General features: G+C 41.2%; 1 protein-coding gene across 12 annotated transcripts in view; it reads left to right on the top strand.

Annotated features, from left to right (window-relative positions):
- The window catches only part of Macf1 (microtubule actin crosslinking factor 1), a 331,824-nt gene that overhangs the window by 200,961 nt on the left and 111,969 nt on the right, over nucleotides 1-18,894 (top strand). For 9 of the 12 annotated variants that reach the window (XM_052177288.1, XM_052177278.1, XM_052177282.1 and 6 more), the window contains exons 36-42: nucleotides 1,534-6,897; nucleotides 7,953-8,102; nucleotides 11,609-11,824; nucleotides 12,158-12,307; nucleotides 13,843-14,076; nucleotides 16,361-16,510; nucleotides 18,641-18,874. In XM_052177288.1, coding sequence (XP_052033248.1) covers nucleotides 1,534-6,897; nucleotides 7,953-8,102; nucleotides 11,609-11,824; nucleotides 12,158-12,307; nucleotides 13,843-14,076; nucleotides 16,361-16,510; nucleotides 18,641-18,874 — 6,498 coding nt within the window. The remainder of the gene's footprint in view (nucleotides 1-1,533; nucleotides 6,898-7,952; nucleotides 8,103-11,608; nucleotides 11,825-12,157; nucleotides 12,308-13,842; nucleotides 14,077-16,360; nucleotides 16,511-18,640; nucleotides 18,875-18,894) is intronic. The other 3 variants (XM_052177285.1, XM_052177287.1, XM_052177284.1) reach the window with 1 other exon arrangement.

Here is an 18,894-nt window from a genome sequence, read left to right as displayed (position 1 = left end):
TATTCATTCACTGTTCATTGTCTTGCAGATACTGTTCCTAAACACATAGAGAAAAACTATGCTTTTAATATTATTTACCTCTCACTGAGAATAGAAATGAAGTACACTTGTTAGTAAACAGGGAAGTGGTTGAGAATTAAGTCTAGATTATGTTGGAGTTTTTAAAAATCCAAAAATAATACTGCCCTAAGAGAGGCAGTGAATGAAGGGCATGGTGATATCTGCCCTTTAACCTCCTCACTCTGGAGGTAGAGGCAGAAGTCTGCTGCCGGGAAATTTGAGGCCATCCTGCCCCACATAATTTATACTAGGACAGACAGGGTTCCATAGTGAGACCCTGCCTCAGAAAACAAACAAACAAACAAAAGGAAAAAGAGCTGTAAATGGAGCGCAATGTAAGTGATCACGCAGTCAAGTGGCTAAACTCTTCAAATGGTTTGGAATCGAAAATAAAAGGCTTTAAATTAAGAATTCTTCAGCAGGTGATTCTAGACTTTACAAAAGGTAATTTTAATAATGTATAAGGTTTACCTTATTACCTGAAGTTACAGACTAACTACTGTTTAAGGTGTGACTTTACTGTTTCATACTTCCCAGAACTATCCAGAGAGACAATATAATAACAAAAAATTTGAGACCAGGTTGGTTTCTGGAGCTCACTTGTTTTGTTACATTGGGCAGGTCACCTAGTGTTTGTCTCATGTTCTTACATGCAAACTACGATTAATCTTTTAAAGGACCATTGTGAAGATTATACATCATTCTTCATACATCTGAGTGGCAGTTATGATCGTAGTTGTTCTATTACCTCTTTTAGCCTAGCCTGGAAGCAGAGGTTCTAGTGGGTTACAATCTGTTTCTTCCTTGACTTGGTCTTTCAGGTCTTCCTAGCACTGGCCTCCTAGAGAGTTAACTCTCAAGCACACACTGCTTGACTAATATACCTTTGGGCTCCTAGGACACCTGCACTCATATGCACCCATACACACAGTTTAAAAAAGTAAAAAATAAAATTTTTAAAAATAGTCACCTAAGGCAAACAGTGTCATTCAGCAAGTAAAAATGCCTAGCAGGTCCACATGATGGAAGGATAGCACCAATCACACTAGTTGTCCTTTGACTTACACATGAGTGCTGTGGCTCTGGAGTGCCTGTATGCATGCATGCATAGACATACACACACACCCTATACAATCAATTAATAGTAATAAATAAGTTTTTTTTTTAAGCTATTCTCTTTCTTTCCACTGCCTGCTACTTTGTAAATAAAGCTTGTTACTCAGAAATGCTTGATTCTGTCTATCATCCTTTAAGCATTCTGTGAACTCTGGCTCTATTAAACATTTGGCCATTTAGAAGAATTACTTCTTAGCACAAATGGCCTGGCTAGCATTTTGGTGTTTCGTACAGGTTGGGGCTTACTCGGGGTAGGTTTTTCTTGTACCAGAATTTCATCTACTGTGGTTCTCTTTCAATAGTTACACTTTTTACCATTGATTCTGATTCTATTTTCATTTTAATTCTTTCTTTTAGGGTTGCAGAGCAGTTGCTGGGGTGATTGACCTAGGCACAGTGGAGATATTCCCCATCTTCAGAGCCATGCAAAAGGGCCTTATTGACCAAGACACAGGCCTTGTGCTCCTGGAATCCCAGATTATCATGTCTGGTCTCATTGCTCCTGAGAACAGTGAAAAGCTCTCCTTGGAAGAGGGTCTCACCAGAAATCTCATTAACCTTCCAATATATCAACAGCTCCTGGGACTAAGGGATTCTCTGTCTTTAATAAGCAGGCTTGCAGGGACCCGAGGCTCCCTTTCTGTGGTAGAAGCAATTGAAAAGAAAATAATCAATGAGAGACTTGGACTGAAAGTCTTAGAAGTTCACCTGGCAACTGGAGGTTTCAGTGTCCCCCCTAGTGAGAACTGTATTAATCTGGAAGAAGCTTTTCATCAAGGCTTCATTGCATCATGGCTTCATTCAGAATTACAGTCTCATCTGAGATCATCCAAGAATTTAATAGACCCCAACACAGCTGAAAAAGTTGGCTTGCTGGAACTGATGAAAAGATGTATCATCCATCAAGAGTCAGGGTTGAAATTGTTGCCTGTCAAGCAGTTGGCAGGGGGAATGGTGAGCTTGAGATCAGGTAGGAAAGTTAGCATTTTCCGTGCTGTTCAGGAAGGGCTGATAGATAGGCAGGTCACTGTCCGGCTGTTGGAAGCTCAGCTGTTCGCTGGTGGCATAGTAGATCCAAGAACAGGACACAGACTTACCGTGGAAGAGGCTGTGAGACATAATTTGATTGACCAAGATCTGGCCTGTGCTATTCTCATAAGGCAGCTTCAGACAGGAGGCATCATTGACACTGTCACAGGGGATAGGATGACTATTGATGAAGCAGTGACCAATAATCTAGTAGCTGCTAAGATTGCTCTTGTAATTCTGGAATCTCTCTGGTCATTTATGGGGCTATTATTGCCTGAATCTGGAGAGATCCTCCCAATTACAGATGCTCTAGAACAAGGTATTGTGTCTACTGAATTAGCACATAAAATCCTCCATAACCGACAGCAAATTGAGGCTCTTTTTCTACCAACAGTCACAGAGATTTGGTCCTGGGAAAAAGCAACAGAGAGTGGTATCCTAGATAAAGATCTTGCCAATAGCTTAAGGTCAGTTTGTATCCCTGACGTGATGCCCCACATACAACTAGCAGACTCTGCAGAACAAAATGAGGTAGGCGCTGCTGTTGGTAAAGCAATTGTGTCATGCGAAAGAGAGGGAAGACCCAGCAGTGGAGAGAAGCTGCTGTTTCAGCTGGCAACTCACAGCTACATTAACGCACACACTGGACAGAGGCTGCTTTTGCTGGACCAAGAGCTGCTAGAGATGCTAACATCCAGAGATGACTGTCAGGGAATTCTTCCAGAAGCATTTGAAATTCAGCATCAAAGACTCACAAAGATTCCTTCTGAGGAATCACAAGAATTGGATACTGAGACCATCTCCCAAATTTCCAGTGCTAAGCATCCTAGGAAGCTCTGTGAATCCCAGTTTCCTTCTCTGAACAAAGGCTATCCTAGTCAGGAAAACTGTACTGAAGCAAAAGGTGAAAGGTCTGTTATAGGAATAGAATGCTCTTCTTCAGAGAGCCCTGAAAGGGAGCTGTTTTTGGGAGAACAAGAAATCATTACTGAAAATGTTTGCAGTTTGAAAGTCATCAATAAAGTCAAGTTAGAGCTACAAAGGTCATTGTTAGGAGGTAGAAAGGAAGAGCAAACAAAAATGTTTAGCGAGGAAAATATCAGCGGACACCCCCTCCTTGTAGAATGTCCTGAGGAATCTGAAGGTATGTCCTTGGTACTTGACAGAGACCTTTCTATTAAGAAGTCAAAATGCCAAGCTCCCACAGAGTCTTTGTTTACATGTCACAAAGAACAAATGAAGACTGTCAAAGTTGACCATATTCCAAGCGAAACTGGAATACCACTTACAAAGTCTCAAAATAAAACATCACAATTTCAGGTAGATACTTCTGTAAGTTTGAAATCAGAGTTTAAGTCAGAATGTGATATGAATGTTAATTCTTCAGAGAAAGCATTAAATGCTGCAATTTTGGTTAGCAATAGCCACAAACAAAGCCAAGAAGGACAGAATGTTGCAGATGGTCAGATGATGGTATTAGAAAAAGCGAATACAGAAGGTAATGGGGGTGAGCCTTCCTTGTTGTGTAGTTCTCCTTTTGAAGACGCTACCTTAAATACACTATCTGCACAGCTACAGGATGGTGGAATATTTCATGAAGAAACAGGTCAGAAACTCCTACTAAATGAAGCAATAGCCCAAGGCCTTGTATCTAGCCACACTGCTGTGAAACTTATGGGGAAACTGAACATGTTTCGGGGCTTCTTTGACTCCCAGACCCGTGAGTCTTTGACAACTGAAGAAGTCATTGATGAAGGTCTAATGGATGAGAAATTATTATATAATGTCCTTATGTCGGACAAAGCTATAAGTGGTGTTGTTGACCCCAGGACCCACTCACTGTGCTCTGTAAAGGAGGCTGTGGCAGCTGGACTGCTTGACCAGGAGACAGCCTCAAGGATTCTAGAGGGACAGGTGATAACTGGTGGAATTGTTGACCTGAAACGAGGCAAAAAACTTTCAGTAACTTTGGCCTCAAATCTTGGTTTGGTAGACACTGCTGACCAGACAGAACTTATCTATCTGGAAAAGGCTACCAAAGGCAGAGGTGCTGAAAAAGCAGTTAGAGATAAATTAATTGGGCTACAGATGGAAACAACAGGACTTATGGACCCTGAAAGTAAAGCCCCATTAACAGTTTTGCAGTCCATTGATAGAGGTCTTCTAGAGAGAGAAGAAGCTGTTTATCTATTGTCTAAGCAAGTACTTGATGGTGGTATCATTCATCATATATCTGGCTTGAGACTTTCGGTTGATAATGCCCTTAAACATGGCTTGATCAGTGAAGATGTGGCCAGACAGCTCAGAAAGGTTGAGAACTTTAACCACTATCAATATTTTCATCCTCAAACAAAGGAAGCTCTTTCCTTCTCAGAAGCCACAAAATTAGATCTTGTTTCTCCAGACTTGAAAAGAGAAATCGAAGAGATTCAGGACTTTAGTGGGAACTTGGGGGATTTCATTTATGGCCAGAGACTGAACTTGGCAAATGGTAACAAAGGAGGATCCTTAACTAATAAAACAGAATTGCCTTCAGGAGTGATGCATGGGGTTATAGATCCTGAGAACTGTACAATTATTCCCTACTCAGAATTGGTAAAAAAATGTAGGATTGACATTGAGTCTGGATGGAGATATCTCGAAGTAATTCCATTCTCTGATATTAAAGATGAGAAGAACAACAAAGTTCTAACACTGTCTGAAGCAATCCAGCATGGAAAAGTAGACTCTGTGTCGGCGTTGAAGGTTTTGGAAGCTCAGGCGAACACTGGTGGAATCATAGATACAGCCACAGGAAGAAGAGTGACATTGGCATCAGCTTTGGAAAAGAAACTGTTAGATAAAAACATGGCCAGGATTATTGCATCTCATCAGGTGTTAACTGGAGGAATTATTGATATATATAATGATCAAAGAGTGACTTTAAACGATGCTGTTGAGAAAAGATTGATCAGCCCTGAACTGGCAACTATGATCCAAGTAGATACCTTAACAGAGCAAGATGGGACTGGAGTACGTGAATTGAAGGGTGGCTTTCTACAAAAGGAGTTACTATTTGAGTTTAGTAAGACCTCCGGGGAGAGTTATGATAAGGAGAAACATGAAGGAGTGTTACAAGTTGGGAGTCAGTGTGCTCAAGAAAAGTCTGATGTAAGGGTTTCTAATGGGGAAAAGGTAGAAAAGGGCAGGAAGATTTCAGTAGAGATGGAAGGCCAGAGTCAAGATGAGGAGAACGCTTCAGACAATGAAGTATCTGCCTGCATCATAAGTCCTTTTGGTCTTAAGGGTGAATCCTCATACCAAGTTTTGGTGACACATCCCTGCTCAGAATCTTCTGATTTGAAACTCAGAGAGGAAGCTAGAAGCCATATGAGAAAATGTGCAGACATAGAGCAGGAGAAAGTAGTAACACAAATAAAAATGACTTCTCATGTAAAGCAGTCGACCTCAGTCCCGGATGCTGAGGAAGCTAGAGAAGGTCAGGGGAGAAGGATTTCAAAAGGACAAGAATCTCATTATGAAGCAGCAGGCAGCCTGTTGAGTGAGCGGTCAGTGCATGTGGAGGTTGATAGAATGAGGAGAGAGATGGGAGGAGAGCAAAGTGTCCAAATGAGCAGAGCAGCAGGACTTCTGTCTGAGGAAGAGTTGGACCAGGAAGTTACAATTGGTGATGAACATGACTCCTTTGTAAAGAGCCGATCTATGAAAATGATTGGAAATGACAAGGGAAAAGAAGCTGGTAGAGAAAAGGACTTTTCTGTTATTTGTAAAATTGAAGGCTTCCCTTCCCAGATGACATCTAAAGATGCTTCCTTAAAAGATCAAGATGCTTTAACATTCTTCGGTGAAGGGGAAATGGAAACTGTAAACCTCTGCTCAATTTTAAAACCAGGAGAAAAATTATCTCAAGAAACTGTTAGTACTGTCCATAAAGAACCAGTCTCTTCTGAGATCCCAAGACCCAAAAGACTGAACTCCCAGGAATCAGATGGAGAATCCAAAATTTCAGACATACCCCGTGGTTCCAAAGGAGACAGGACTGCCCAAATTACCACAAGACAGGAGACTACTGATAACCAAGACCTATATATTACATCTAAGACTGTAGAGACCAAAGATAAGATTTTCCCATCCAAAAATTATAAAGAAAAGTTACATCAAGAAATACCTATGGACTCAACAAGAGCCCAGAAATTGAAAGAAACCATGGTTTCTCCTCTAGATACGGAAGGTGTCAGTTGTCTAGATTCCTCAAATATTAAGAGTCTTCATGAGGATAGCAAAGTGGACGGCAATTTTTGTGGACATCAGAAATCTAAAGTAACAACAACCCAGGAGACAACATTTCTAGAAGTAGTAAATCCCCTAGTTAGAGACACAGAAGAACAGTGCTCTGGAGACAGAGTGGGTCAAAAAGTACCCGGGGTCTTGGCATCTCATCTTCCGGAGAAACTGCCCGAAAGGACAGTGCAGAGTGAGACTATAAGGCAGCATGATGCTGTCATTCCCACCACTTGTGGAACCAGGGAGGAAATGCCACTGTCCCTGCCATGCTCTGCAGTGAAGGCGGAGGAGGCGACACCTAAGGAAAAGCATCAAGCGTTCCTTGGAGGTGAACGAGCCCCCTTGGTGGCCATGCCTCGTGTGGAGGGGAGTGGAGGTGTGAACCCCGCGCCTTGCAGAGAAACTCAGGCAAGTGTTCCAGTGTGCTGGGTTCTGCTTTCTTAGGGGCTGAGAGTGCTTTTGTTTGCTTAGTTTTGATTTGGTTTTGAAACAGGGTTTGGGTCTGTGACCCTAGGGGCCTGGTGCTCACTGTGTATCCTGAGGGAGGCCTCCAACTGTGGCAGTCATCTTGCCTCCCATTCTGGGATTAAAAACACACATCATCATTTCTGGCTTTTTAGTTTGTTTTTACATACACACATAATAATATTAATATTAATAATAATAATAATAATAAATCGTTTTTTAAAAGAAAACATAATAAGGTGTGTTTTTAGTTTACCAGAAAATACTTGTTCCCAAACTATAAGTAGCGTTAGCATTCAGGAGGAAAGGCAGGTGAATCCCTGAGTTTGAGGCCGGCCTGATCTATAGAATGAATTCTAGGAAACCCAGGGATACAGAGAGAAACTATGTTTCAAAACAACAAAAACAAGCAAACAAAAGGATATAGATAGTTTTAATGCTATGATGATTCTTTATTACTACTGAGCTATATCTACTCAGCCCTAGTTTCTGGCTATAATTCTTAACTGGATACAAAATTCATTCACATATACACATAGATATTTATTTTGTGTTAGCTAATTTTCTTAAGTTATTAATTCACTTATCATCCATATTTTAGTTGTTGGAAAATTAGGCAAAAAGTAGGAAAATTGTTCACTGTTTTTATTTTTGTGACTCTAGCACTGAACTCAGGGCTTCCTATGCAACTCATAGACCGCCAAGATCTATCTCCAGCCTCAGAGTTCTGAGATTTAAAACAATGAAGCTAATTTGAAATATTACTTGAAGTCAGAATGGCCTTTAGAGGTGTTTTTAAATGATGCATATTTATTTATAATTATGAGCTTCTGCTTTCTGAGGAAGTCATAAAATGATTTTTGTCTATTGCTTATCAATTGACTCAGGCAGAATAGCATATTTCATCCTGTCTTACATGTAGTAAAAAATGCTTTTATTTTAAAAGTTGACTTTAAGGAAAACAATATAACTTCATGAGTTTTACTTTGGATCGACAGAATGTGTTTACCCGGAGACTTTGTTTAGAACATGATGAGAAACTGGTCTCTTATCTGTCTCTGTTACGGGACATTGAAATGAGAACCAAACAGATTCAACCTTTGGAACTTAATGTGACAGAGCTGCAAGATCTACTGGGTCAGGCCAAGGTATGTAGCAAACATTCCTCCAGCCCACTGGCTTCTATGGTGGCCTCTAGCTAGTTACCCTGAGGACTTCAAGATCTACGAGAACCTGCTTCTCACTCTCTCCCATTGAAAGATAATCTCAGACTCCTTGTTAGGTATTTGTACAATGTACCAGACTAGAACAAGTAAGATTTTTAAGAATCATATTTGTATATACTTTGGATAGATATATACTACCTGTATGATCTTTGATTTAATGAAGTTAAGTTCAAAAGCAGTGTGATTGGTTAAGAAATTTGAAATAAGCTGGCATGGTGATACATCCCTTTAATCCCAGCTGGAAGGCCTCCATACACACAAACACACACACACACACACACACACACACACACACACACACTCACTCACACTCATACAAATTAATAATAAGATATAAAAATTTTTAAAATGGTCTACTTTTAGCTAACCTTAGAATACTAGTTCCCAAACTTGAGTAGGTGAAGTCACATTGTGTAAGTCCCTAGAGCTCCTTTATAGCAATACCAGAAAGAAGACGCATATGCAAACGGGGTTGGAAGTTGTTTAAAGTGTAAGAAGCCGGTAAACCTACAGATTGCCAACTTTTTTTTTTTTTTTTTTTTGGGTATTTTTTTGGTATTTTTTTTTTGGTATTTTTCGAGACAGGGTTTCTCTGTGTAGCCCTGGCTGCCCTGGAACTCACTTTGTAGACCAGGCTGGCCTCAAACTCAGAAATCTGCCTGCCAAGTGCTGGGATTAAAGGCGTGCGCCACCACTGCCTGGCCAGATTGCCAACTTGTTTCAGCAACATAGCAGTTGCATATGTTTTTTTCCTCTTTCTAGAAGGCTAAAGGTTGTCTTCTGAAGGCAACATCTGCTTAGATTCTATAAGAAGTCACAGCTGAAGGCAAAGGTTCTTTTCTGAAGCCATAGGATTAGATGAAGGTGATTAGCCCTTGAGCTTCACTTTCATTTGACCTTCCATGATTTGACCTACCCACCCATGGAAATCGAAGACCTAATGGTGATAATGGAAATGATTTTTCAAGTGAAGGGCCCAATCTCACCCCCTCAGCGAAGTCTATATTTATCAGACCCGTCTCTGCATGTTGGGTTTTTAGGCAACTTTTTAGGCAATTCAGAAATCACCACCCTTTGTGTCAGTGAAATATCTTAATTGACAGAGGCACTTACTATCAAGCCTACAGACCTGATTTCAACAATTTCCTGGACCTGCATAGTAGGTGAAAAGGAATTCCTGCATGTTGTTCTCTGACCTTCACACTGTGTTTGCACTGTAGCACATGCAAACTCAATAGAATGAATGAACAAATGAGTGAATGAATGAATGCCATTTTAGCACCATTTAAAAGATTAAAACATTAAGAATAACATTGGAAAAGTATAACTGGAACTCTCTAGAACAGAGATCTAAGGACACTCTTTTCATCAGTATGTGACAAATAAAATTTGCTATTATGTATGTGTGTGTATCTCTGTGTGTGAGTATGTGCATGTGATTGCAGGTTCCTATGGAGGCCATAGCTAGAGTTAACAGGTAGTTGTAAGTTGCCTAGCATTGGTGTGAGGAGCAGTAGGTGCTCTTGACTGCTGAGCTATCTCTCCAGCCCCATAATGCTTATGCTTTCCTGCTGGGAAAAAAAAATCCTGCAGTGTTTTACTTAAGTTTGTAGCTGGATATGGGAATATATTTGCCTGTAATCCATCTCCTAAGAGACAGAGTCAGAAGAATCACCACAAGGTTGAGGCCAGCTTGGTCTACCTAGTAAGTTCCAGGCCAGCCAGGCCTACACAGTCAGACTGTGTATTACCAAAACAAAAGCCAGGCACACTGGGATACATCTGTTATCTAACATTGGGGAGGCAAAAATAAGAGAATTCCTATAGTGGCTCACTATGCAGTACTCTATCCGAAATGGTGGGTTCCAGACCAATGGAAGATCTTGATTCAAAGGAGGTAAATGGAACTCCTGAAGATGACATTCCAGGTTGTCTATAGACTATACATGTTTGTGCATGTGCATGTGTGTTTGTTAAACCAAAAAACTGATTCACAACCTCAGAAATAAAACCATCTATACCTAGTTGGTGAGTTGGTTGTTTTTTCCTTTTTCTTTTGTATATGTGTATACACATGTGTGGTTGTATACACCCAAGTGTACTCACAAGTGGGCCACAGAGATTTATTTCATTGTCCCGCTCTATCACCCTTCATGTTACACTTTTCAAAAAGGTCTTTCACCAAACCTAGAACTAGGATGCCAACCAACATAGCCCAGGAATCTTCTTGTTCTTCATCTCTCTGCAACACTAGGGTTGCATGTGTTTGTGACCATCCCCAACTCTTTATGTGGGACTATAGGATTTGAACTCGGGTCTTCATGCTTCCTCAAGCAAGTGCTCTTACCTACTGAGGCATATCCCGAGTCCTATTTCAGTTGTTCAAAGAACACTAAGAAACACTGGCCTTACAGAAACTAAAGGAAAAGACTCCAGGAAGAATAGAGAATGTGGTGTGACTAAGACATGTTTTTAGTGGATTCTGGAGAAGCTAAGCAAGGAGAAACTGATAATAGATAGTAGGTGGCTCTTAAGAACATTAGAAAGAATCAAAAGGCAGCCTTGCAAGGGAAGCCAAGTCACTCATTGAGATTGAAGATGAAGATGATCAAGCCTGCAGAGGTTTGCCTCGCTTCTCAATGTCTAGTCTGTGGTATAAATAGAGGCCAACAGGGAAGCAAGGCTATGCCCCCCAAACACTGTTACATTCTTCCACTGCCCACTTCTCTGTTGAGAAGAACAGCTGAGTGGGAAGACTGTTTCCAGGTATTTTTATGTTCTTTGGTTCTTTCCCCTTAGAATCTGGATGGAAAGATCATCTTTTGGTTGTTTTCCCCTGAAGCATGTTACTTCTACATGTCAGCTGCCTGGGAAAAGGAAAACTGGTGGTCTTAAAGAGGAGTCAGGGTGTTGTGGGCAGAATATTACCCTGAGTCAGAACCTGAATCCAGCCTAACTACTCTCCTAGGTCTGTTTGGTGGCCTTAGACAAAACAGTCCATGTTGCTCAATGCTGAGGAAGGTTAGTTGATCCTTGATTAAACTAAGCAGCCTACATAACAATTCGTCTTTTAAGTCCTATGTAGATGTGAGGTGAGCTAACGTGTACACAATTGATTCCCAGAAAGTAAAATTGCTACCCTGTACTGGGGATTGAATTTAGGCCTCAAAAAAGGAAGGCATAGGCTGGGCTGTGGTAGCACACACCTGTAATCCCAGCACTCTGGGAGGCAGAGGCAGGCGGATTTCTGAGTTTGAGGCCAGCCTGGTCTACTGAAGAGTGAGTTCCAGGACAGCCAGGGCTACACAGAGAAACCAAATCCAAAAAACAAACAAAACAAAAGGAAGGCACATGATTTTCTACTGATCCCAATCCCCAGGCACAGTACTACTCCTGACTTTGGGAGTAACTTTACTCTGTTTCCTCAGGTATTAGACAGGGAATTAAAAGATCTGTCAACGGTGGTGAGTCAGGAATTGGAGTGTGTGGATCAGATTGTTATCAGTCAGCCACGAGAAGTTCCTGCTCAGCTGTTGAAGGCATTAGAGAAAGATGCCAAGAATCTTCAGAAGTCTCTAGGCTCTGTTAGTGACTCTTGGAGTTCCAGGTTCCTCCACCTCCAGAATGCTGTGGAAGTAAAAAAGGTAGTGTCTTGGTTGGGGGTGGGGGTTCCTGTGAGTTTTTTTTAAGATTTATTTTTAATTACACATTTGTATATTGAGGGTTATGTGCATATGAGTGCGGGTGCCAGCCAGGAGGAAGATACAGGATCCCCTGGTACTTGAGTTACAGTGTTTTGAGCTGCTTGGTGTGGGTGCTAGGAACCGAATTCAGGTACTTTGTAAGAGCAGCAAATGCTCTTAACCTCCCAGGCATGTCTCCAGCCCTAGGACCTTGCTCACGTTTATTCCTGAGGGCTCTCACCGAGCCTGGGTAGATCTCAAGAGGTAAAGTCTGACTCGCTGCTTATTTCTTAGACCACAGTGTTAAATCGGCACAAGGAACTGGAAGGTGAACTTCAAGATCTGAGAGCCTGGGTTGGCAGAACCAGTCTTACTCTCAACAGCAAGGGATATGGCACTGAAACTGATCCTGGCGGCCTGAGTCACACTCTGCAGCGACATGAGGCAAGTTCCCCACCCATTCCCACAATGCCCCTTGGCGTACCTTGATTCTCCTTACTGCCAAATCTGTCTTTATACTTAACCTTTCTTAGAAAGTCCAAATCGCCCTCTCAGAAATTAGATGAGTTATGTAAGATTATTATATTCCTAGAGGTCTGGAACCTTTGACTATTCTCCTTGAAATTATTCTCTGAAAGCCCAAAGTATGGCTTTATATTAACAATTTTATATCTATTTTATACTGAGCGGCTAGGATCTGTTTCTTGTTTCTCTTCTGCCTGGTGTCCATTCTTGCACAATTTTTGGAGAGCTTTTCATTGTTGACCTAGAGTGTAAGTAGGCAAGCTTTTTCTGTAGGCTAGAAGTAAATAAATCACCAAGCAGTGGTGGTGCATACCTTTAATCCCAGCACTTGGGAGGTAGAGGCAGGTGGATCTGAGTCTGAGGCCAGCCTGGTCCACAAAGTGAGTTCCAGGACAGCCAGGGAAATCTTGTCTTGAAATACAAAAACAACAACAAAAAGGTAAAACAATCTTTTTTACAAAGATTTTTTTAAATTTTGCATATTTATGGGGACCTGAGTGCATGTATGATGTCCCCACTGAGACCAGAATAGGTAGTCAGATTCCGAGAAACTAGAGTTACAGATGATCAGGAAGAATAGTAAGTGCTCTAAACCACTGATCCATCTCTCCAGCCACAAAAAAATAAAAGGTTGTTTCTAAGTGAATCAAATAAGTTTCCTGTTGTTTCAGTATTGCCCTACCAATTACTTACTGGACAATAAAACAGATGCTTAAGCTACCTGCAGGTTGTTTTGCCTGCAAGTATGTCTGTCACTACATGCTTGTTGTGCTCACTAAGGCCAGAAGAGGGCACTGGACCTCCTGGAACTAGAGTTACTACCATGAGGATGCTGAAATTGAGCCTGGGTCCCCTGTGTTCTTAACTGCTGAGCCATCTCGCAAGCCTTGGACCAGAAATGTTGTATTTTTCCAAAATATTTTTTTGTTTAATTGTGCCAGGGTTGGTGGCATGGGCCTCTAATTTCAGCTACTTAGGAAGTTGAGCTGAAAGAATCACAAATTCCAGGCCTTTCTGGGCTATAAAATGAGTTCAAGGCCAATCTGAACAGCATAGTAAGACTGTCTTAAACATATAAAAGGAGCTAGGGTTGTGGCTCAGTGGAAAAGTGTCTGCCCCATGTACACAAGAACTCGGGTCCCAGCTCGACCACAATAAATAATTATGAAAAAAATTAAGTCATAAAATTTGAGTTAGCAATAATATAGTGCTGTTATTATAAAAAAATGGAAAGCCTACTGCGTTGTAAAGCTAGATCCAGTAATAGAAGCATACTTGCAATTAGTGCTTTGTTTTGGGAATTTGCAAAGAACAAAAAAATGAGATTTGGCAGTGTTGCTTTTTGTAACGAAATATAAAATATAGGACATTAGCCTTTAATTCTCAAAACCAGTAGATTTTCCATGACTAGAGAAATAAAAGGAGTTTGTTTTTTCTCTCACCATTTGCCTTAGGATATGAAACAATCTATGGCTGAAAGGAAGTCTCAGCTGGATGCACTTGCTTTGGCTATTCAGCTCTTTATATCCGAGCACCCACAGGATCTGTCTCTTCAGCAGAATCAGAAGATGCTGCAGTTTCTGAGTGAATTACAGAGGTCCTTCCAGGGCCTTGTGGACCACCTTGCAGCTCAGAGAGATGTGGTGCAGAGCCGTCTGCAGCAAGTCCAGCAAGAAGTTCAGGTTGAGGTCAGACTGACCCAGAAACTGAGCTCACTTTGTCTTTTGGGGTGTCTTCTAGGGGTTTCCTGGCCTGCCTATTATGATTCCAGGAACCTGGCTTTACCAACTTCAGAATTTTATGTCACACAGGCCGATGTGGTCTGGTCTGAGAGAACTGCTCTAGCTTTTTCTTGTTTTATGTGTATGAGAGAATATATGTTTGTTTGTGATTGCATGTGCAAGTGTTTTATTTTAGTGAGACTCTCTTTTTACTATGTCCCATTGTCTCAACTTTTCATGTAAAATTGTAGCCGGCCCTTCCTTCCTACTGCTTTCCCAGCAGGCATTGGAGCCTGTGGGGAGCACCTAGAACTGTTAACAGGAGTGGCTCTGAAAAATCGGTTTTATTAAACGGCTTGTAAAGTAACTCATAATAAGATTCCCTGACAAAAAACTGGATCAGAATAATACTGTTTTGGTTTTTTTGTTTTGTTTTGTTTTGCTTTTCAGACAGTGTCTCACTATGTAGTGCAAGATGACTTTGTTTAGAACAGATTGCCCTTGAGCTCACAGAGATCCCCCTGCCTTTGCCCATATTCTGTATTTAAAGGCATGAGCTACCATGTTCTACTCTTGTTTTGGGAATACTTAAGTTATTATTTTCTTGTACTTTTCTACATTCTGAAGTGCTCAGTTTTTCACAGTGGAACACAATGTACAAAACCAAGGTTGATGTTTCTTTTCTCTTTTTTTATATATATATATTTGACTATCATACCAATTCTTATCATAAGTCTCATGCTGCAAATTTAAATTCAGCATAATCCAGTGTCTAGTAACATCATAGCCACAGGCTGTCTTCAGTAATGCTTTTGACATCTCTGCCATTGGACACAGTGGTTATAGTAAGTGACAGTATTGCCATGAGCTCAGTAAATCTGTCTCAAGGGCTCCTATATTTTACAAAGTATAGTTGAGTTTTATGTTAAACTTAAAGAAAACTCGTAGTCCATGCCTTCTATCCCCTGCTACTGTCCAATTATTTCAACTATGTTGAATTGAGATAAATCCTGATGAAATATTTCAAGTCTCTCTCCATACCTGAACTTGTGCAATGTTCTTACCTAGCCCTTTATATAGTGTAGTGTATCATTAATAAAATGGATAATTAATAAAGCAGATTGGTCTGAGCCACCTTGAGCTAATTGTAGCAGGTAATAGAATTGCATGTGAACATTCTGAACACGGGATTAATTCCACAGTGTGCATTAACCTTGTCAGGAATGCTCTGCCTCTCTCTGTATTTGCTCTGAGTGTCTGTGTGCGTTAACTTGTTTGCTTTGCTTTTTTCAGATTCAATCTGCACTCATCCTAACCCATGAAGATCCTGTTTCACAGCTGAAGAGTTCTTAAGAGCTCTCTTCCAGTGCCCTTCTGTTTTTCATAAAAAGGGGGAGTGAGGGCCAGCATGGGTACCTGTTTGTAAGTGCAGGTGACTATGAGGTCAGAATGCCGTCAGAGGGCAATCTGGTAGAAACTGTTCTTAGAAGGACGATCAGGAGAACACATCATGCTCACTTGTTGCTCGGTCAGGTAGTTTAGTGTTATGGAACTGACATGACCGATGGGAAAAGAATCAGGCATGGAAACATATTCCCCCCTGCCCCCTCTGGCCCTGACTTTTCTAGTGGTATTCGTAGACACCCAAAAGATTGAGACAGTTGCTATTCTTAGACAGATTTCTTCTCAAAATAGCCAACTCCTCAAGCCTGCCATGCAATTGTTTTATTTAATGGTTCTTCTGTAGTTGTGAGGCATTTGATTTATAAAATCAGTTCAATTATTAAGAACCTCATTTGGCTAATCAATTATCTAGACTCTTGGGGTTTTTTTGTTCTAATTCTTCTACTTTTCCACATTTCTGACTTAATGTGTATATCAAATCCTTTTATTTCAAAGGAAGAACTTCTCAAAGAGACAAATTTATCACCATCACTACTGTCATGTGGTTTCAATGTTGTTCATTCCATAAATGGTAACAGCAGTCTCCACAGGAGCTTCCAAACTCAAACCTGAACAAGGAGCACCTCTCTACGACTATCTCACTATCTGTCCAACTGTACATCCACATAGTAAACTGCCCAGAAGAGGGGAACTTCCGGAATATGATTTCTGTGCCTTTTTCTATTCCAATTTTCCAGCAATGTTTTCAACTTTGATATATAATTATCATGTTTTACATTTCAGGAAATTAACTTGTATTTGTAAGATGAGCGTTAATTATTTCTTGACTCCTCTGCATTTTAATTAGACTCTACAGAGACAACAAGACACCTGCCATAAGAAGCTGGAGGATCTTTGCAACTGGGTCGGACAGGCAGAAAGAGCACTGGTGAGGCACCAGGGCGGAGCCTCTCAGCAAGAGCTTTCTGCTCTGCAGCAGAACCAAAGTGACTTGAAGGTCAGTGTGAATGGAGCTGTCTTGTCATCCCTTCATAAGTGTTTGCCAAGGCTCCATTACAGTGAGTGCCTAATGATGCTATCAGTGGGAACAGACATTACTGCGCTCGTGAGTTCAGTTTGGTGGAAGAGGTAGACAAGTATAACCATTACATGCAGAAAGGTAAAGGTATGTGAGTACATCTGCTAGGAAGTGGACTTCAAAGGGTGTCAGAGCTGGGCGCTGGTGGCAGCGCAAGCCTGTAATCCCAGCGCTCTGGAAGGCAGACGCAGGGGGATTTCTGAGTTCGAGGCCAGCCTGGTCTACAGAGTGAGTTCCAGGACAGCCAGGGCTACACAGAGAAACCCTGTCTCAAAAAAAAAAAAAACCAAAAGAAGGTGTAGCAGGGAGGAAGTGGACTAGGCAGGGACCCTGTTTCAGTCGTAAGTTAGGAGGGGCACTGAGCAGAACTTAGTCAAGAACTGAAAGGAGGCCCCTTCTGCTGGGCTGCAAAGAACAAGAGGAAGATTAGTGGAAGTGGAGATCAGGACATGGACGTCGCTCTTACATCCTGGATTTGTAGGCCATGTTAGGGGGCAAAGATGGTAACCAGGAGGACGGAGCAGTCTCCCCATCCACTAAACCCTAGAGAAAGGAATGGGTGCTTTCCAAGCCTCCCAGGCAATCCCGAAGCAGGTGTGAGGGAGCACTGTTACATTGTGATTGAACATATGATAATACAGTTTAACTTATAAATTAGGCACTATGAAAGATCAATCCATAACTAAAATTAGAGCAGTTCTTACAATATATTATAATAAAATCATCACCACTCTTGCCCTTTGGTGCCACTATTCTATGAAATGAGGATTCTTGGTATGTAAGTGCCATAGTAGCATGACAGATGACCCCGTGTGCCCTGGGTGTGACTAATAGGCAAGTGACATGCACAACTGGGATGTGCTAGACAAAGGAGCTCTTCACATCTCAGACTGAGGAGAGCAAGATGAAGTTTTAAAGATGTATTTATTATTATATGTAAATACACTGTAGCTCTCTTCAGACAGATCTCATTACAGATGGTTGAGAGCCACCATGTGGTTACTGGGATTTGAACTCTGGACCTTCAGAAGAGCAGTCAGTGCTCTTAACCACTGAGCCATTTCTCCAGCCCCCATTTTTTTTTTTTTTTTACTATATATGGGTGTATTATACCTGTTGCCTATATACATGTGCATATATGTCCGCATGTGTGCAGTGCCTGTGGAGGTGTCAGATTCTCTGGAACTGCAGTTATGCATGGTTGTGAACTGCCATGTGCATACTAGGAACTGAGTCCAGGTCTTCACCAAGGAGAAATTCTCTTAACTGCTGAGTCTCCCTCCACCCTCGCCACCCCTCTCTTTTTAGACAGGAGCCTTTAGACCTAACTAGTCTTGAATTTGTGAAGACTGAGCACCTCTGCGTCCTGACTGCTAGGATTAAAGGATTAACATCATGCCTACTAGGAATGAGTTTCAATCATTTAATTCAGAATGCTGTACTTAGGAAATGTGAATACTTATGAAATGTTTATTTAATAGTTTTAGATTATAGTTGATCATGAATTATGAAGACTGGATGATCTATTATCCAAGCCTGACAGGCTCCACTCTGCTAGAATCATATTGTCCTTTTATTTCTTCCACTTGCCAGTTCCGGCAATTTTTAATTTTAAATTTATTTTTTATATATCATTATTTCAAAGGCATCTCTCTCCATATTGTCCCTTTATCCCCTTGTGTGTATCCCACATCATACTTTTGGAAGTCAGTGACAACTATACAGAGTCAGTTTTCTCCTTCCAGTGTGAATTCTAGTACTCAGAGGCAGAAGCAGGTAAATTTCAGTGAGTTCCTGGCCAGCCTGATCTACTGAGCTAAACAAAAAACAAAAAGAAAGAAAGAAAAGACTTTTCTCTGAAGACAAGTTATTGCCAAGTAAAAAATTTTGCTATTTAACATTGAATGTTTGTTTTTTGTTTCCTTTGGTTTTGGTATAAAACCGTAAGTAAGTTATCATCAGAATGTCAGCATATACATATATGTCATCCTTACAGAAGACTGGAAGGACCAAAGATAAATACAGTCATCTTTGTTTCTCTTTGTTAAGGATTTGCAGAGTGACATTCAGAATCACTCCACCTCATTCGCCACTGCTGTCAAAGACATTGAAGGGTTCCTGGAAGAGAACCAGAGCAAGCTGAGCCCCCAGGAGCTGACAGCTCTTCGAGAAAAACTTCATCAGGCAAAGGAGCAATATGAGGTTCTACAGGAACGGACACGGGTGGCTCAGAAGGAGCTGGAGGAAGCAGTGACATCAGCCTTACAGCAGGAGACAGAGAAGGTAGCTGACCTACTGGTTTT

Source organism: Apodemus sylvaticus, chromosome 3 (genome assembly GCF_947179515.1).
Source record: "Apodemus sylvaticus chromosome 3, mApoSyl1.1, whole genome shotgun sequence".
Classification (NCBI taxonomy): domain Eukaryota; kingdom Metazoa; phylum Chordata; class Mammalia; order Rodentia; family Muridae; genus Apodemus; species Apodemus sylvaticus.
The sequence above is the reverse complement of the archived record's forward strand: the minus strand, read 5'-3'. Positions and strand labels throughout refer to the sequence as shown.